Source organism: Salvelinus sp. IW2-2015, linkage group LG6.2 (assembly GCF_002910315.2).
Source record: "Salvelinus sp. IW2-2015 linkage group LG6.2, ASM291031v2, whole genome shotgun sequence".
NCBI classification, from domain to species: domain Eukaryota; kingdom Metazoa; phylum Chordata; class Actinopteri; order Salmoniformes; family Salmonidae; genus Salvelinus; species Salvelinus sp. IW2-2015.
This window is the reverse complement of record NC_036846.1, coordinates 8043792-8059459: the sequence shown is the minus strand read 5'-3', so window position 1 is coordinate 8059459 and position 15668 is coordinate 8043792. Positions and strand designations below refer to the sequence as shown.

The 15668-nt window shown below is 46.9% G+C and overlaps 1 protein-coding gene across 1 annotated transcript in view; it reads left to right on the top strand.

The window, feature by feature from the left end:
• Positions 1–15668, top strand: part of LOC111965776 (phospholipid-transporting ATPase ABCA1) — a 44220-nt gene that overhangs the window by 26497 nt on the left and 2055 nt on the right. Inside the window, exons 8-35 of the mRNA XM_023990060.1 lie at positions 779–868; positions 3833–4076; positions 4211–4350; positions 4453–4569; positions 4902–5096; positions 5552–5757; positions 5993–6169; positions 6288–6510; positions 6709–6930; positions 8373–8577; positions 8730–8843; positions 8995–9169; positions 9293–9424; positions 9580–9857; positions 9957–10504; positions 10627–10678; positions 10794–11307; positions 11478–11762; positions 11909–12047; positions 12154–12398; positions 12561–12738; positions 12871–13131; positions 13289–13412; positions 13512–13825; positions 13931–14037; positions 14135–14411; positions 14974–15077; positions 15443–15535. Of these exons, the coding sequence (XP_023845828.1) occupies positions 779–868; positions 3833–4076; positions 4211–4350; positions 4453–4569; positions 4902–5096; positions 5552–5757; positions 5993–6169; positions 6288–6510; positions 6709–6930; positions 8373–8577; positions 8730–8843; positions 8995–9169; positions 9293–9424; positions 9580–9857; positions 9957–10504; positions 10627–10678; positions 10794–11307; positions 11478–11762; positions 11909–12047; positions 12154–12398; positions 12561–12738; positions 12871–13131; positions 13289–13412; positions 13512–13825; positions 13931–14037; positions 14135–14411; positions 14974–15077; positions 15443–15535 (5759 nt within the window). The remainder of the gene's footprint in view (positions 1–778; positions 869–3832; positions 4077–4210; positions 4351–4452; positions 4570–4901; positions 5097–5551; positions 5758–5992; positions 6170–6287; positions 6511–6708; positions 6931–8372; positions 8578–8729; positions 8844–8994; positions 9170–9292; positions 9425–9579; positions 9858–9956; positions 10505–10626; positions 10679–10793; positions 11308–11477; positions 11763–11908; positions 12048–12153; positions 12399–12560; positions 12739–12870; positions 13132–13288; positions 13413–13511; positions 13826–13930; positions 14038–14134; positions 14412–14973; positions 15078–15442; positions 15536–15668) is intronic.

Genomic DNA, 15668 nt, shown 5'->3' with positions numbered 1-15668 from the left:
TGTTGATGTGTGCAGAGGGTCCCTGGTTCGCGCCCGTGTCGGGGCGAGGGGACGGTTTAAAGTTATACTGTTACATTGGTGCCGTGACCCGGATCCAATGTAACAGTATAACTTTAGTACGTCCCCTCGCCCCGACACGGGCGCGAACCAGGCACCCTCTGCACACATCAACAACTGACACCCACGAAGCGTCGTTACCCATCGCTCCACAAAAGCCGCGGCCCTTGCAGAGCAAGGGGAAACCCTACTTAAGTCTCAGAGCAAGTGACGTAACTGATTGAAACGCTACTAGCACGTACCCGCTAACTAGCTAGCCATTTCACATCCATTACACAGGCAGGAACACCCACAGTCAAAACAAACCAAAGTCTAACTGAATGGGTCACCAATCCCTAACTGAATGGGTCACCAATAAATAAAGGTTAAAAAAATATATATWTTTTTWAAATTCCATATTTCTGCTCATTGACGTAAGGAGTGGCTTTAAAACTGCAGGACATTATTAATTWWWYWTTTTTTAATCTTATGTTATTGTTGTTGCTTTTACCCATTTAATAGATATCACATTTTATTTGTCAAATGCGCCGAATACAACAGGTGTAGACCTTACTGTGAAATGCTTACTTACAAGTCCTTAACCAACAATGCAGTTTTAAGAAAAACAAGAGTTTTCAGTCTATATTGACTGCTATATGAGTGTAATAATTCAAAGTTGAAAACAACAGTCACTGTTCTTCTTTTCTATGTGTGTGTGAATTGACACTTCTTCCCTCCACAGAAAGATGTGAGGGCTGACCCTGAAGCCGTCCAGCAGGTGGCCAAGGCTACAGACAAACTCCTGGAGAGCCTGGGCTCCCTGGCCTTGGAGGTAGACAATCACTGTCATCACTGCAGTTTATTACATGATGAAAACTATAAGGTTTTCTGTTGCCCCCCCTCCCCCCTTATGATCGCCCAGTACATTTCTTGTTTATAACCATGTTTCTTTTTATCACTGTCTTAACGAACACTCCTGCCTAAGATCAACAGTTTGCTGTTGGCTGGACCACAGACAGAAAAGGCCCTTAGATGTACACTGAGTGAACAAAACATTAGGAACACCTGCTTTCCAATCTAAGATTCCTTATTGATGTCACTTGTTAAATCCACTTCAATCAGTGTAGATGAAGGGGAGGAGACTGGTTAAAGAATTATTTTTAAGCCTTGAGACAATTGAGATATGGATTGTGTATGTGTGCCGTTCAGAGGGTGAATGGGCAAGACAAAATATTTAAGTGCCTTTGAATGGGGTATGGTATTAGGTGCCAGGTGCACCAGTTTGTGTTAAGAACTGCAATGCTGCTGGGTTTTTCACTCAACAGTTTCCCGTGTGTATCAAGAATGGGGTGCAACTCAAAATTAGGAAGGTGTTCCTAAAGTTTTGTACACTCAGTGAACAGCAGTTTTTTCTCCCCATCATTACAAAATGGCCACCACAAATTTCTCACYCCACCCCAACCTTTCATCTAGTCTTATTTGAAGTTTCACAGCATACAGGAGGAGAGGTTGGCTTAAAAACAGCACGTGGCATTGTGCTGTCCYCCTCAACTCCCTGCAGTATTTGTTTGTTGCCTGATAACCTGACCCAATTTGTTTGGATTGCTAATACATGTAGCTAGAAAGTCAATTGGAGAGGTAGTTGGTCCCTAGACGTTTGAGCAACAGCTTAATGTCGAGGACAACTGTTGGCCAATGTTCTAATGTGATGATAATCACAGTTTCCTCCTGTGAAAGATATGAAGTAAAGTACTGTAGGTCTGAAAAATATGTTGAGGATATCTCTTATATTGAGAATATCTCTTCTCGTTGTGTTCTTGCTATTTTCTTGCTTTGTCAGTTATACTGTCCTCCACAGCAATAGAAAACGGCCCTTGTAAGTAACTTGGCAGTAACTGTATTGGTATCAAGTGTCTCTGAGCCTAGATTTCCTCAGGAGATAGATGACTGGGAACAGCTGAACAAAGAGGGAAGGCTTTCTAAACAAGTTAGCGGGCAAGTCAGCATTTACGCAAAGGAAAGTTAACTTTAGTTGATTGATTTACACCGCAAGGTGAATGCATGCCCCTATGACAACAAACAGGAGGCTTTAAGACTGGCTCGATGGCGGGCCAGACTACCCAAGTGTTTTGTCTGTGTTTTCTCAACCAGTCAGTGCTCTGATTACTTTGCTTACAACAATAAGGATAACCCCCTATAAGTATACATAGATTCTTATGTCCGCAAACACATGGTATGTCGCAGCTGCATACCAATGCAATAAGCATTTCGCTACACCCGTGATAACATCTGCAAAATGTGTATGTGACCAATAAAATTTGATTTGAGCTATGCAGAACTGCTATGTAGTGTTTATGAAGGCTCTTAACTACAGTATAGTGTACCGTCATTAGGAGTTACTAAAACAACCCCAGAGCTTCGTAGACATACTTTGTTGCCCTCTAACCCCAACAATGTATCTGAAGATGTCAAGAAACTCTAAGTCAATAAATATGACTTGGTTTGGCACATTACCCTGGAGTTATGTAGTGGTATGGACCCTCCTACCCCAACCAACGCCCTAGAAACAACTCACGAGGGGTCCAGAGCTCCTGTTGTGTGGTTCTGACTTATTGTGTAAGAGTTCAGTGTGTACAGCTGTTTCCCCGTGTCTCTCTCTCTCACCACACACAACACACACACACACCACACACACACACACACACACAACACACACACACACACACACCACACAACACACAACCACACACAACACACACACACACACACACACACACACACACACACACACACACACCTGTTTTCCAGGTGCGCCACCTGGGCTCGATTGGAACCATGTGACTGCCTTCTTGCTGTCGTGGCCGGGCTGAGTCAGGTCCGTCTATATGGAGAGGAGGGAAGGAGAGGAGATGGGAGGGCCTGACTGGCATGTATGTAACCACATTGTCAAATAGGCTCTGGGAGAGTCAACAGTCGGGACCACGTCTCCTCCTCCTCCTCCTCCTCCCCAGTGATGAATGACCGAGAGTAACCTTTTCTCTTTGGCACTTATTTTCTTCTCACTCCTGACTTTCTTTGTTTTCCCATGCTGGGTGAGGAAACCAGCTTTGGAGAGCGAGGAAAAGAGGGATAGAAATAGATAGTGAGAGAGAAGAGGTCAAACATAGAATGGCAATTCTGCCACAAAAGGTCTAGCTTTTCTGTGCAGACATAACAGGACACATTTGTTAGTACTGTATTGTGTGAATGTTGTTACAAGGCATTGTGCATTACAAGGCATTAGGACAGTTAGCACACACGCTATACAGGCTTCTTGTGAGGTCTGTTGTTGTGTTTTTAATGCTCTGAGTCTGCTCCTTGTCTGCTCCTAGTCTACTCTGAGTCTCGCCTTTTTATAATTTGGTATGAAGATACATTTTTGACCAGAAATGCAAGGTAGCAAAATCAGGTTGTTGTAAAAATGCGCTGGTCAGCCAAGGAACCAAGGTAGTAAAATACCATAAGAGCATTAAAAATAAATAATAATAATAATGAACATTAAAGCATTAACACACGAGGGGCGTGTATTACTGTGGTTTTAGCATGGCTGTGCTGGTACAAGGTGAAGACTAACACACAGTCATTACAACACATTGACAATTTGCCTTATAACAATATGTATCCATCTCACCATGTCAACAAGCTGGTCTTGAATCACAATGAATTGCTCCAAGTCCAGGTCACATTCCCATTTGCATCCCACAAGATGACCCCTGACCCAATTTGCTAACATCACACTCCTTTGTGTCCCAAATAGCTGGCAAGCATGAAGAGTTGGAGAGACCTGCGTAACGAGATCATCTTCCTCACGGAGAACGCCACATCCTCCCCCAGCCACATGTACCAGGCTGTGTCGCGCATCGTCTGTGGCCAYCCCGAGGGTGGCGGACTAAAGATCAAGTCCCTCAACTGGTACGAGGACAACAACTACAAGGCTCTGTTCGGCAACCACAACACAACCAACGGGGAAGAGCCCATCTCTGCCTACGACAACACATCCAGTAGGCAACTTCTCCTTCATGTTAATGTATTTCAGTGGTATTCAAACCTTTTTTAGTGGGTAACCAATTTCTTTGCTAGTTGTGACATTCTTGTATGGACCTGACGTCATTGTTCCTTCTGTGACCCCCTCCAGCTCCATACTGTAACGCTATGATGAGGAACATGGAGTCCAGCCCCGTGTCCAGGATGATCTGGCAGGCCCTGAAGCCTCTGCTCATGGGCAAGATCCTGTACACCCCCGACACCCCAGCCACACAGAAGATCATCCACGAGGTGTGTATCAGTTATACTATACCTCTTAGTTACAGTACATCGCTGGTCCCAGTAGTTGTTTTAGCAGAAAACTAACAGTCCCGCTCTCGCCCTCTCCTTCAGGTGAACAGAACATTCCAGGAGCTGGGGGTCCTCAGAGAGCTGGGGGGCATGTGGGAGGAAATTAAGCCCAAGGTCTGGACCTTCATGGAGAGCAGCGAACACATGGACCTAGTAAGGGTATGTCTGACTAATCTGTTGTCTCTACTACAGCCAACATCACTTATGTTAGCCTTGTAGAGCACCATTGTAGTATACCTTATACAACATTTTATTCAGTTTTGAAATGCTTTTGGCTTATAGAATGGCATCCGTAATAATAACTCGGAGACAACACCCAGGACATGACACAGTAACATAGCAAATAGCAATACAACAAAATACATGATTAAATAACATGATGGGAAGCAGCCCTTTCAGATGGTCAACACTGGCATCTTGTGGAGAGATGCGGGACGGTACCACAAAGTCCACTCACAGTCACTCTCCTGCTTTTCCTTCCTCTCTCCCAGACCTTACTGAAGAACAATGGCACTGGCAGCTTCTTCACCTCCCAACTGGCGGGCTCAGAGTGGACTGTGGAGGACGTCTCCAACTTCCTGACCAAACATTCGCATGACACGCATCCCCACGGCACCGCCTTCACCTGGAGGGAAGTCTTCAACGAGACGGACCAGGCCATCATGAGCATATCCCGCTTCATGGAGGTCTCGCTCTCTTTCATTGTCTCTCTATGTGTCGCTCACGCACACACACAGTCACTTGGCCCCTTTCTTAGCCTCAGTTCAATTTTGTTCTCTTTCTGGTAAAGTCCCCATTCAGCACCTTCTGCAATACATACCAATGACATAATTGCGGGCGTTAAAACAACAAGTGAAACACATCAAGGTGCTTTGGGTCTGAGAGTTTTCATTCCAGTCATTGCCCTCTCCTTGTGGAAACAGTAGTCAATTGCAGCCATTTTACTTTGTCTCAACCTCTTCCACTGTATAATGGGAAATGGCAAAGAAAAACACAGCTGGACCAAGTTAGCCATGAACCTGATGAACATTCCATTTAAAGCCTCCCCATCCCCCCCCTTCCAGCATGTGAATAGATCTGCTAGTCCTGGCCAAGACCAGATGAGGATAGGCCTTTAACAAATGCGTTTGTTTGTTTACAGTGTGTAAACCTGGATAAGATGGAGCCCGTGGCCAATGAGGAAAGGATGGTCAACAAATCCATGGCGCTACTGGACGAAAGGAAGTTCTGGGCGGGGATTGTGTTTCCAGATATTGAGGCCAACAGCTCTGAACTGCCGGCCAACATCAACTACAAGATCCGCATGGACATCGATAACGTGGAGCGCACCAACAAGATCAAAGACGGGTATGTTGATTCAAAGCGCCCCAATCTATCTACTAGATGTATTGGACGGTGTTTTATGCCTGTGTCATTGGGGTCATTTTGAACACTCACTTTATTTTTTTGTGAAGGGGGATCCCTTTCAACTTTTTGGGAAAATTTGAATTTGTTGTGAACCTTGCTCCTTGGGAGGGAATGAATTTGTAAGAGGTTTACAGGAAGGGGGGTTTATGCGTTGCTTTTTTCCCTCTCTTAACAGATATTGGGACCCTGGTCCTCGTGCTGACCCATTTGAGGACCTGCGCTACATCTGGGGTGGCTTCTCTTACCTCCAGGACATCATCGAGCATAGCATCATCACAGCAGTAACTGGCGTCAARGAGAAGACGGGAGTCTACATCCAACAGATGCCCTACCCCTGCTACGTGGACGACATGTGAGTCACACCGAGCAGGATTTGACCTTATTCACCTGGGATCTGTGTTGAGTGGCTAACTGCAAGGCTTTAAAATGGCTTCCATTTCCTCCTTTGACCTATGACCTCTGTCCTCCAGCTTCCTGCGGGTGATGAGTCGCTCCATGCCCCTCTTCATGACCCTGGCCTGGATGTAYTCTGTGGCCATCATCATCAAGAGCGTGGTGTACGAGAAGGAGGCAAGGCTCAAGGAGACCATGAGGATCATGGGATTGAACAACGGCATCCTGTGGTTCAGCTGGTTCATCAGCAGCCTCATCCCCCTGCTAATTTCTGCCGGCCTGCTGGTTGTGCTGCTCAAGGTATTGCACTGCATCCCAGGATTTAGGATGACAATGATCCTTTTTCGCATCACAATATTTCAGGGATATTGGTATCATGACAATAACTTGTATTAATATTTTATGTTGATGTGAGACTGTTTTTTTTTTGTTTTCTGATGTTAATTGACTTCCTCCCTATTTACCAATGAGAATCCTCCCTCTCTCTCCTCTAATCAGATGGGGAACCTGCTGCCCTACAGTGACCCCGGCGTCATCTTCCTGTTCCTGGGTTCCTTCGCCGTGGTAACCATCATGCAGTGCTTCCTCATCAGCACAATGTTTGCCCGTGCCAACCTGGCRGCGGCATGCGGGGGCATCATCTACTTCACCCTCTACCTGCCCTACGTCCTCTGTGTGGCCTGGCAGGACTATGTGGGCTTTGGGGCCAAAATAGTCGCTGTGAGTCATGCTTTTATATGTACTAGACATTTTGAGTTGATGTTGGTTGTCCACATGTGACATTTTATAAGAGGAGCCACTTTCATTAGGTTATTAAGTGTAGTGCCACTACAAACAGGGCAGCTTTGTCTTTGAAATGTGTTTGTAATGTAACTCTCTTTTGACACATTATTGTTTTTTCTGCTGCTGGTTACCTCCTCAGGCTCATCATCTTATTGGCATTGGTGTTGTATATGATACACTATATATACAAAAGTATGTGGACATCCCTTCAAATKAGTGGATTCGGCTATTTCAGCCACACCTGTTGCTGACAGGTGTATAAAATTCGAGCACACAGCCATGCAATCTCCATAGATAAACATTGGCAGTAGAATGGCCTTACTGAAGAGCTCAGTGACTTTCAACGTGGCACCGTCATAGAATGCCACCTTTCCAACAAGTCAGTTTGTCACATTTCTGCCCTGCTTGAGCTGCCCGGTCAACTGCAAGTGCTGTTATTGTGAAGTGGAAATGTCTAAGAGCAACAATGGCTCAGCTGCGAAATGGTAGGTCATACAAGCTCACAGAATGGGACTGTAAAAATTGTCTGTACTCTGTCGCAACATTCACCACGAGTTCCAAACTGCCTCTGGAAGCAACGTCAGCACAAGAACTGTTCATCGAGAGCTTCATGAAATGGGTTTCCATGGCCAAGCAGGTGCACACAAGCCTAAGATCACCATGTGCAATGCCAAGTGGTGTAAAGCTTGCCCCCATTGGACTCTGGAGCAGTGAAAACGCGTTCTCTGGAGTAATGAATCACGCTTCACCATCTGGCAATCCGATGGACGAATCTAGGTTTGGTGGATGCCATGAGAACGCTACCTGCCCCAATGTACAGTGCCAACTGTAAAGTTTGGTGGAGGAGGAATAATGGTCTGGGGCTATTTTTCATGATTCGGGCTAGGCCCCTTAGTTCAAGTGAATGAAAATCTTAATCATATTCTAGATGATTCTGTGCTTCCAACTTTGTGGCAACAGTTTGGGGAAGGCCCTTTCTTGTTTCAGTATGACAATGCCCATGTGCACAAAGCGAGGTCCATACAGAAATGGTTTGTTGAGATCGGTGTGGAAGAACTTGACTGGCCTGCACAGAGCTCTGACCTCAACCCCATCGAACACCTTTGGGATGAATTGGAACAACGACTGTGAGCCAGGCCTAATCGCCCAACATCAGAACCCGACCTCACTAATGCTTTTCTGGCTGATTGGAAGCAAGTCCCCGCAGCAATGTTCCAACATCTAGTGGAAGGCCTTCCCAGAAGAGTGAAGGCTGTTATAGCAGCAAAGGAGGGACCAACTCCATATTAATGCCCATGATTGTGGAATGAGATGTTTGACGAGCAGGTGTCCACATACTTTTGGTCATGTATTGTATTAACAACTCTCCTTCTCTACAGAGCCTGCTGTCCCCAGTGGCCTTTGGCTTTGGCTGTGAGTACTTTGCCCTGTTCGAAGAGCAGGGCATCGGCATCCAGTGGAACAACCTGTTCAATAGCCCCATGGAGGAGGACGACTTCAGCCTGACCACTGCCATCATCATGATGTACTTCGACTCCTTCCTCTACATGGTGATGACCTGGTACATCGAGTCCGTCTTCCCTGGTAGGTGTCCATGAGCTGAACTATTCCACTGTAATGGATCTGTTTGGGTACCATTTTGATAGGCTTATGTTGAAGCCACTTGCCTTGTATTGTATTGTTTTGTTGTTTGCATTGTCTGAATGTATGTATGTGTTTTTTGTGGTCTCCTTCAGGTCAGTATGGTATTCCCAGGCCCTGGTACTTCCTCTTCTCCAAGTCCTACTGGTTTGGAGAAGGAGACAACAGGAAGACTGACTTCAGTCAGAACAAGAGAAGGAGCTGTGAAGGTAAGACCCCGATTTAACTCCGATGCAGAGCAACTGATTATCCACATGGTGGGCGAATTAATTTGAGCAGTTGTGTGTTTATTCAAGCAAAAGAAAATGGGATGGTCATTGTACCCCATTTGAATTACATTATGTTGTGTTGTGTCTTCAGCTGTCTGTATAGAGGAAGAGCCAGCCCACCTGAAAACTGGTGTCTTCATAGAGAACCTAGTCAAGGTGTACCGGCACGGGAAGAAGCTGGCTGTGGACGGGCTGACTCTGGGCTTCTATGAAGGACAGATCACCTCTTTCTTGGGCCACAACGGAGCAGGGAAAACCACCACCATGTAAGTGCAATGACATACAAGTAGTGCCATCTGTGAACAATAGCCCATACAAATTTAGTTGAAAGTTACATTTATATATTTTAAAAGGAGTTCATCTAGTATTGACATCTTTGTATTTGTCAGGTCGATTCTAACGGGACTGTTTCCCCCTACCTCTGGCACTGCTTACATCATGGGAAAAGACATCCGATCGGAGCTGAGTGCTATTCGACAGAGTCTGGGCGTTTGTCCACAGCACAACGTTCTCTTCAGCATGTAAGTGTTCCCAGTCCATCATATTAGCAACCAGTTTTAACAGAAAGTTAATTATAATGACCAAAAACAGGAAATATTTATGTCAATAGTTACATTGGTTTGTTATGAGCAGTTGTTATATGAAGTCTAACGTGTTTGTTTTTGGGTTTGACCAGGCTGACCGTTGAGGAGCACATCTGGTTCTATGCTCGTCTGAAGGGTCTAAGTGAGAAACAGGTGAAGTCTGAGATCGAACAGATCCTGATAGACACTGGCCTGGCGCACAAACGCACTTCTAGGACCAGCACACTGTCCGGAGGGATGCAGAGGAAGCTCTCTGTGGCTTTGGCCTTTGTCGGGGGGTCAAAGGTTGTGATTCTGGACGAGCCCACTGCCGGGGTCGACCCCTACGCCCGCAGGGGCATCTGGGACCTCTTGCTCCAATATCGTCTAGGTAACCACTAACTCCTTACCTCTTTTTAGCAGCTATGCATAAGAAACTACTGGGGGGAGTCATGTGTGATAGCTCACTGTTTTCCCTCCCCCTCTCCAGGTCGTACCATCATCCTCTCCACCCACCACATGGACGAGGCGGACATCTTGGGCGACCGCATCGCCATCATTTCCCACGGCAAGCTGTGCTGCGTGGGCTCCTCCCTCTTCCTGAAGAACCAGCTGGGTACAGGCTACTACCTCACCCTGGTCAAGAAGGGCCCAGAACCTTTCCTCAGATCCTGCCGCAACTCCTCCAGTACCTTCTCCTTAACTAAGAAGGAGGAGGATTGTCCCTCTGAGAGCAGCTCCGACGCAGGCCTTGGCAGCGAACACGAGAGCGAAGTAGCTACCATAGAAACTGCTCAGGCAGCTTCCATCTGTGAAAGTGCCTTCGTGCCCCCCGACGTCTCCCTGATCTCCAGCCTGATCTTCAAGCACGTCCCGGCCGCCCGCATGGTGGAAAACCTTGGCCACGAGCTCATCTACGTCCTACCCTACGGTGCGGCCAAGGACGGCGCCTTCGTGGAGCTCTTCAAGGACATGGACAATCGCCTCCCTGACCTGGGCATATCCAGCTATGGCGTCTCCGACACCACCCTGGAAGAAGTACAACTACAATAGATTATTAAATGGATAATGGGATGGATATCATGTTTCTAGATGCTCAAAGTACTTTACATTGCATTGGGGAATAGTGTTTGATTTCTGTCTTTTCTATCTCCTCATAGATTTTCCTAAAAGTGGCAGAGGACAACGGAGTTGACACTGAAGTTCCCTCAGGTAAGAACCCTGTAGAAATCGCCTGTGGGTATGACTCGGATGATTAAGTCTTGAATGGTTCTAGAACATGTCAGCATCTGTTAATTGTTGTTATTTTGTATGTGTTTTTGCTTAGACGGTACACTCCCCCTGCGCAGACGTCGTAGAAATCATGCCTTTGGTGGAGGAAATGCCTTCGGTGGAGACCACCAGAGCTGCCTTAGACCCCAGATTGACGACGACAACAATGAACATAACGACTCGGACGCAGACCCAGAATCCAGAGAGACAGACTTCTTGAGCGGCTCAGACGGTAAAGGCTCCTACAAGGTGGAGGGATGGAGTCTGAAGAGGCAGCAGTTTGTGGCCTTGATTTGGAAGAGGTTTCTGTACGCTCAACGCTCCAGAAAAGGTTTCTTTGCTCAGATTGTACTCCCTGCTGTGTTTGTGTGCATTGCCCTGGTCTTCAGTCTCATCGTCCCACCTTTCGGAAAGTACCCCAGTCTGGAGCTGCAGCCATGGATGTACGAAGAACAGTCCCTCTTCATCAGCGATGACGCCCCTGAAGACGCTAGCACACAACGGTTATTGAGTGCCCTCACCGAAGGACCTGGGTTTGGAACGCGCTGTATGGAAGGACAGCCCATACCGTGAGTCTCAATATGCCAGGGTCTAACAAAATGGCTATTGCCATTTGTACAATTTCTCCTGTCTTTGAGGAAATAAAAATGACAGATAGGTGTATGATGAGGCACATATTTTCAATGTTCTTTAGGAGATAATGACTCTCAATCTCTCTCTCTCCTTCCTCCTYCCTCAGTGACACTCCCTGTACGATGGGTGACGAAGACTGGTCCATACCGGAGGTCCCGGAGACCCTTCTGGAACTGTTCCGCTCAGGTAACTGGACCATGGAGGAGCCGTCCCCCGCATGCGCCTGCAGCTGTGACGGCCGCAAGAAAATGCTCCCTGAGTGTCCTGCTGGAGCCGGAGGACTGCCACCCCCTCAGATGAAGATCAGCGAGACAGACACCCTGCAAAATTTGACCAACAGAAACATCTCTGACTATCTGGTGAAGACCTATGCAGAGATCATTGGGAAAAGGTATAACTTTCATATATATATTGCATATCTTTTATAACAGTGGTATGATATAGCATGTACAATAATTGAGTTATACAATTGTTTTTGTATACCTGTCTAGCCCAAATTGACATTAAATAATTATGCTTCTTTTTTTCTTATCACAGTTTGAAGAACAAAATCTGGGTAAATGAATTTAGGTACGGTGGCTTCTCATTGGGTGCCAGGAGCACCAACGTCCTCCCCCCAGCTGACGAAATTGACGACGCCATCGCTCGAGTGAGGAATATTTTTGAATTGGAGAAGGTGAGACTTCCATTCATTCATTCCCACATTCACTATACCTCGGTTTCTGCCACTGAACACAACATCAYTGCCACCAATCTAAACCATTGTTATTATTTATCTTCAGGGTGCAGCCGCAGAACGATTCCTGGAGAGCTTGTCTAGCTTCATCAATGGTCTGGACACCAAGAACAATGTCAAGATTTGGTTCAACAACAAGGGGTGGCACAGCATGGGAGCCTTCCTCAACGTGATGAACAACGGCATCCTGCGCGCCAACCTGCCCCCTGGCAAGGACCCCAGCAAGTTTGGCATCCGCGCCTTCAACCACCCGCTCAACCTCACCAAGGAGCAGCTATCCCAGGTGGCACTGTAAGTTCCCACGCCACGGACATCTTGGAACAATGACATCATTAAAGTATTTGACCTAGTAAATGTAAATTACCTAGTAGAATGTAGAGTTTGTAAAGTGTACCTAGCACAGTGTACTCTCCTTTCCACCCAACTCACTGACCACCCAAACCCCCCCCGTAGGATGACCACCTCAGTGGACGTCCTGGTGTCCATCTGCGTGATCTTCGCCATGTCCTTCGTCCCAGCCAGCTTCGTAGTCTTCCTCATCCAGGAGAGGGTGAGCAAGGCCAAGCACATGCAGTTCATCAGCGGCGTGCAGCCCCTGCTTTACTGGACTGCCAACTTCATCTGGGATATGGTGAGAACTCCTAGCGGCCATTTTGAGTATTTCTTCTGAGCATTTCGCAGCTGTTTTCTACTAGTGTAAAGCGCTACATGAACAGAATTAGTTTGATTGATTGCTAACCTTGTCATCTCGTTTGTCTTGCAGTGTAACTACATCGTCCCRGCGACGCTCGTCATCATCATCTTCGTCTGCTTCCAACAAAAGGCCTATGTGTCGTCCACCAACCTGCCAGTGCTGGCCCTGCTGCTGCTTCTCTATGGCTGGTCTATCACTCCCCTGATGTACCCGGCATCCTTCTTCTTTAACATCCCCAGCACGGCCTACGTGGTGCTGACCTCCGTCAACATCCTCATCGGCATCAACGGCAGCATCTCCACCTTCGTCATGGAGCTCTTCGGAGACAACGTAAGGGACACCACACATTGGCTGCGTAATGTGGTGTGCTCATCCTTGCCTAAGGAAGCCATTTTKTTTTTTTTTAGACAACAGAGAATTAACACGATCTTTTGTTAATGTTCCACTTATCTGGTGACATTAAGGGTTAAATATTCCTCCTCTTCAGGAGATTGGGGGTATCAACAACATCCTGAAGAACGTTTTGCTGATCTTCCCTCACTTCTGTCTTGGCCGAGGTCTCATCGACATGGTGAAGAACCAGGCCATGGCCGACGCTCTGGAGAGATTTGGTAAGAACTGCATTTCCCCATGAGCCATTTTTCTATGTAATTCAGCGCAGAGGTGTCTCTTGAACATTTCTCTAAACCCACTCCTCCTGCTGTTCACAGGTGAGAACCGCTTCCGATCCCCTCTGGAATGGGACATGGTGGGCAAGAACCTGTTCGCCATGGCCGTGGAAGGAGTGGTCTTCTTCATTATCACCGTCCTTTTCCAGTACCGCTTCTGCATCAAGCCCATTAACCTGCACACCAAGCTCCCTCCGGTGGGTGAGGAGGACGAGGACGTGGCCAGAGAGAGGCAGAGGATCGTCAACGGACTGGGACACGGAGACATCCTGGAGCTCCGACAGCTCACCAAGGTCTACAAGAGGAAGCAAAAGCCAGTTGTAGACCGCCTGTGTGTGGGCATCCCTCCTGGAGAGGTAAGATTAGATTATTTAAAACAAGTAAATACACGATGCAATGACATGCAATCTCTTTCAATCTCCTTTGGTATATTTCCTCTGTTTCCTTTCTCTTTCTCTCAGTGCTTTGGCCTCCTGGGTGTGAACGGAGCTGGAAAGACCACCACCTTCAAAATGCTGACAGGAGACTCCATGGTCACCAGTGGAGAAGCTTTCCTGGCTGGAAAAAGGTAAGTCAGCCATTTTGTGCCAGAGAGCTCATACTAGGTATTACAGTGGAGAGCTTCAGTAGTCTAAATGTGAGACTTACTTTTTTTGCTTTGGTAGTATACTGCGGGAGATAGACGAAGTGCACCAGAACATGGGCTACTGTCCCCAGTTTGACGCCATCAACGAACTGCTGACAGGCAGAGAGCACCTGGAGTTCTACGCCGTCCTGCGTGGAGTGCCCGAGAAGGAAGTGTGCGAGGTTGCTGAATGGGGCATCCGTAAGCTGGGCCTAGTAAAGTATGTGGACAAGGCAGCAGGAAGCTACAGCGGAGGAAACATGAGGAAACTCTCCACGGCCATGGCCCTAATAGGAGGACCACCCGTCGTGTTCCTGGTACGTACCATGTCCCAACACACACACACACAGACCTACATAAACTGTAAACACCAACACAAGTGGATCAGACTAGTTGCATCAGCTTGGAGGTGACCTTGATGTGACATATCAACAAAGGAACCTCTTCTAAGTCAGATAACTGGTGTTTAATTGTTCTCCCAGTGGGGATTGCAGCAGCGATGGTTGTGTAATGAGGGTTAGATTAAAACTCTCCCACTGGCACGCCACAGTGCTCTCAAAGGGTTCCTGGAAAATCATAGGCTTATGTTTTGCTCCTATTGGGCTGGAGAGAGGGGCTGGCCACATCAGATGTGAGTGGGATAAAAGGAGAGAGAGACAGAAACTGAATGGTCAGACAATGCAAGAGACAGAGCAAGAGACATGGTGAGAGCGAAAGAGAAACGACATAAACAAAGACAGAGAGAAAGCAAGTTTCTAATAGCAAAATGCAACACTAGAAGAGCCATAATGCCTTGCTCCCCCCTGCTGCTGGTCTTCTCTGTGTTTTTCCTGCTCAACCTGTGGGCCAACCTTAACCTGGCTGTGCTCTTTGTGACAGGACGAGCCCACTACTGGGATGGACCCAAAAGCGCGCAGGGCCTTATGGAACTGCATCCACAGCGTCATCAAGGAGGGACGCTCCGTGGTGCTCACCTCGCACAGGTAACCAGAAACACCATAACACCTCAGCCATGCTAGGCTAAGAGCTAACTGCTATACATTGAAATGCATGGTCTTGTTGTTGATTGGTTGGCAACATAGCTTATGTACGGTATAGGCTGCGGTTAGGCAATCCTCATTAGCACAAATGTAGCCTATTGGCATGTACTACGTAGTTTACATGATTCAAAGTATTGCTTACCCACTTACTGTGCAGGATGACAATAATAGCTTTTGGAGTGTTAACTTTACTTTGACAAGGTATTAGCTTATTTGACATAGACTAACCTTTGCAGGGATGTGATTTCTAGTTCATCAATTCCTTTACACTGTATCTAATGTCTGTGTCTACCATTTTGTGTCTTCAGTATGGAGGAATGTGAGGCCCTGTGCACCAGAATGGCCATCATGGTCAACGGCAGATTCCGTTGCTTGGGGAGCGTTCAGCACCTAAAGAATAGGTAAGATGACAAGTCCTTTCACTGATGCATATAAAACAAGCAAATACCTACAAAGTGTATTTCGCTCTGTGGCTTTAAATACAGTATATTGCTCAAATTATGTATTGATATATTACTACCCCCCCCCCCCCCC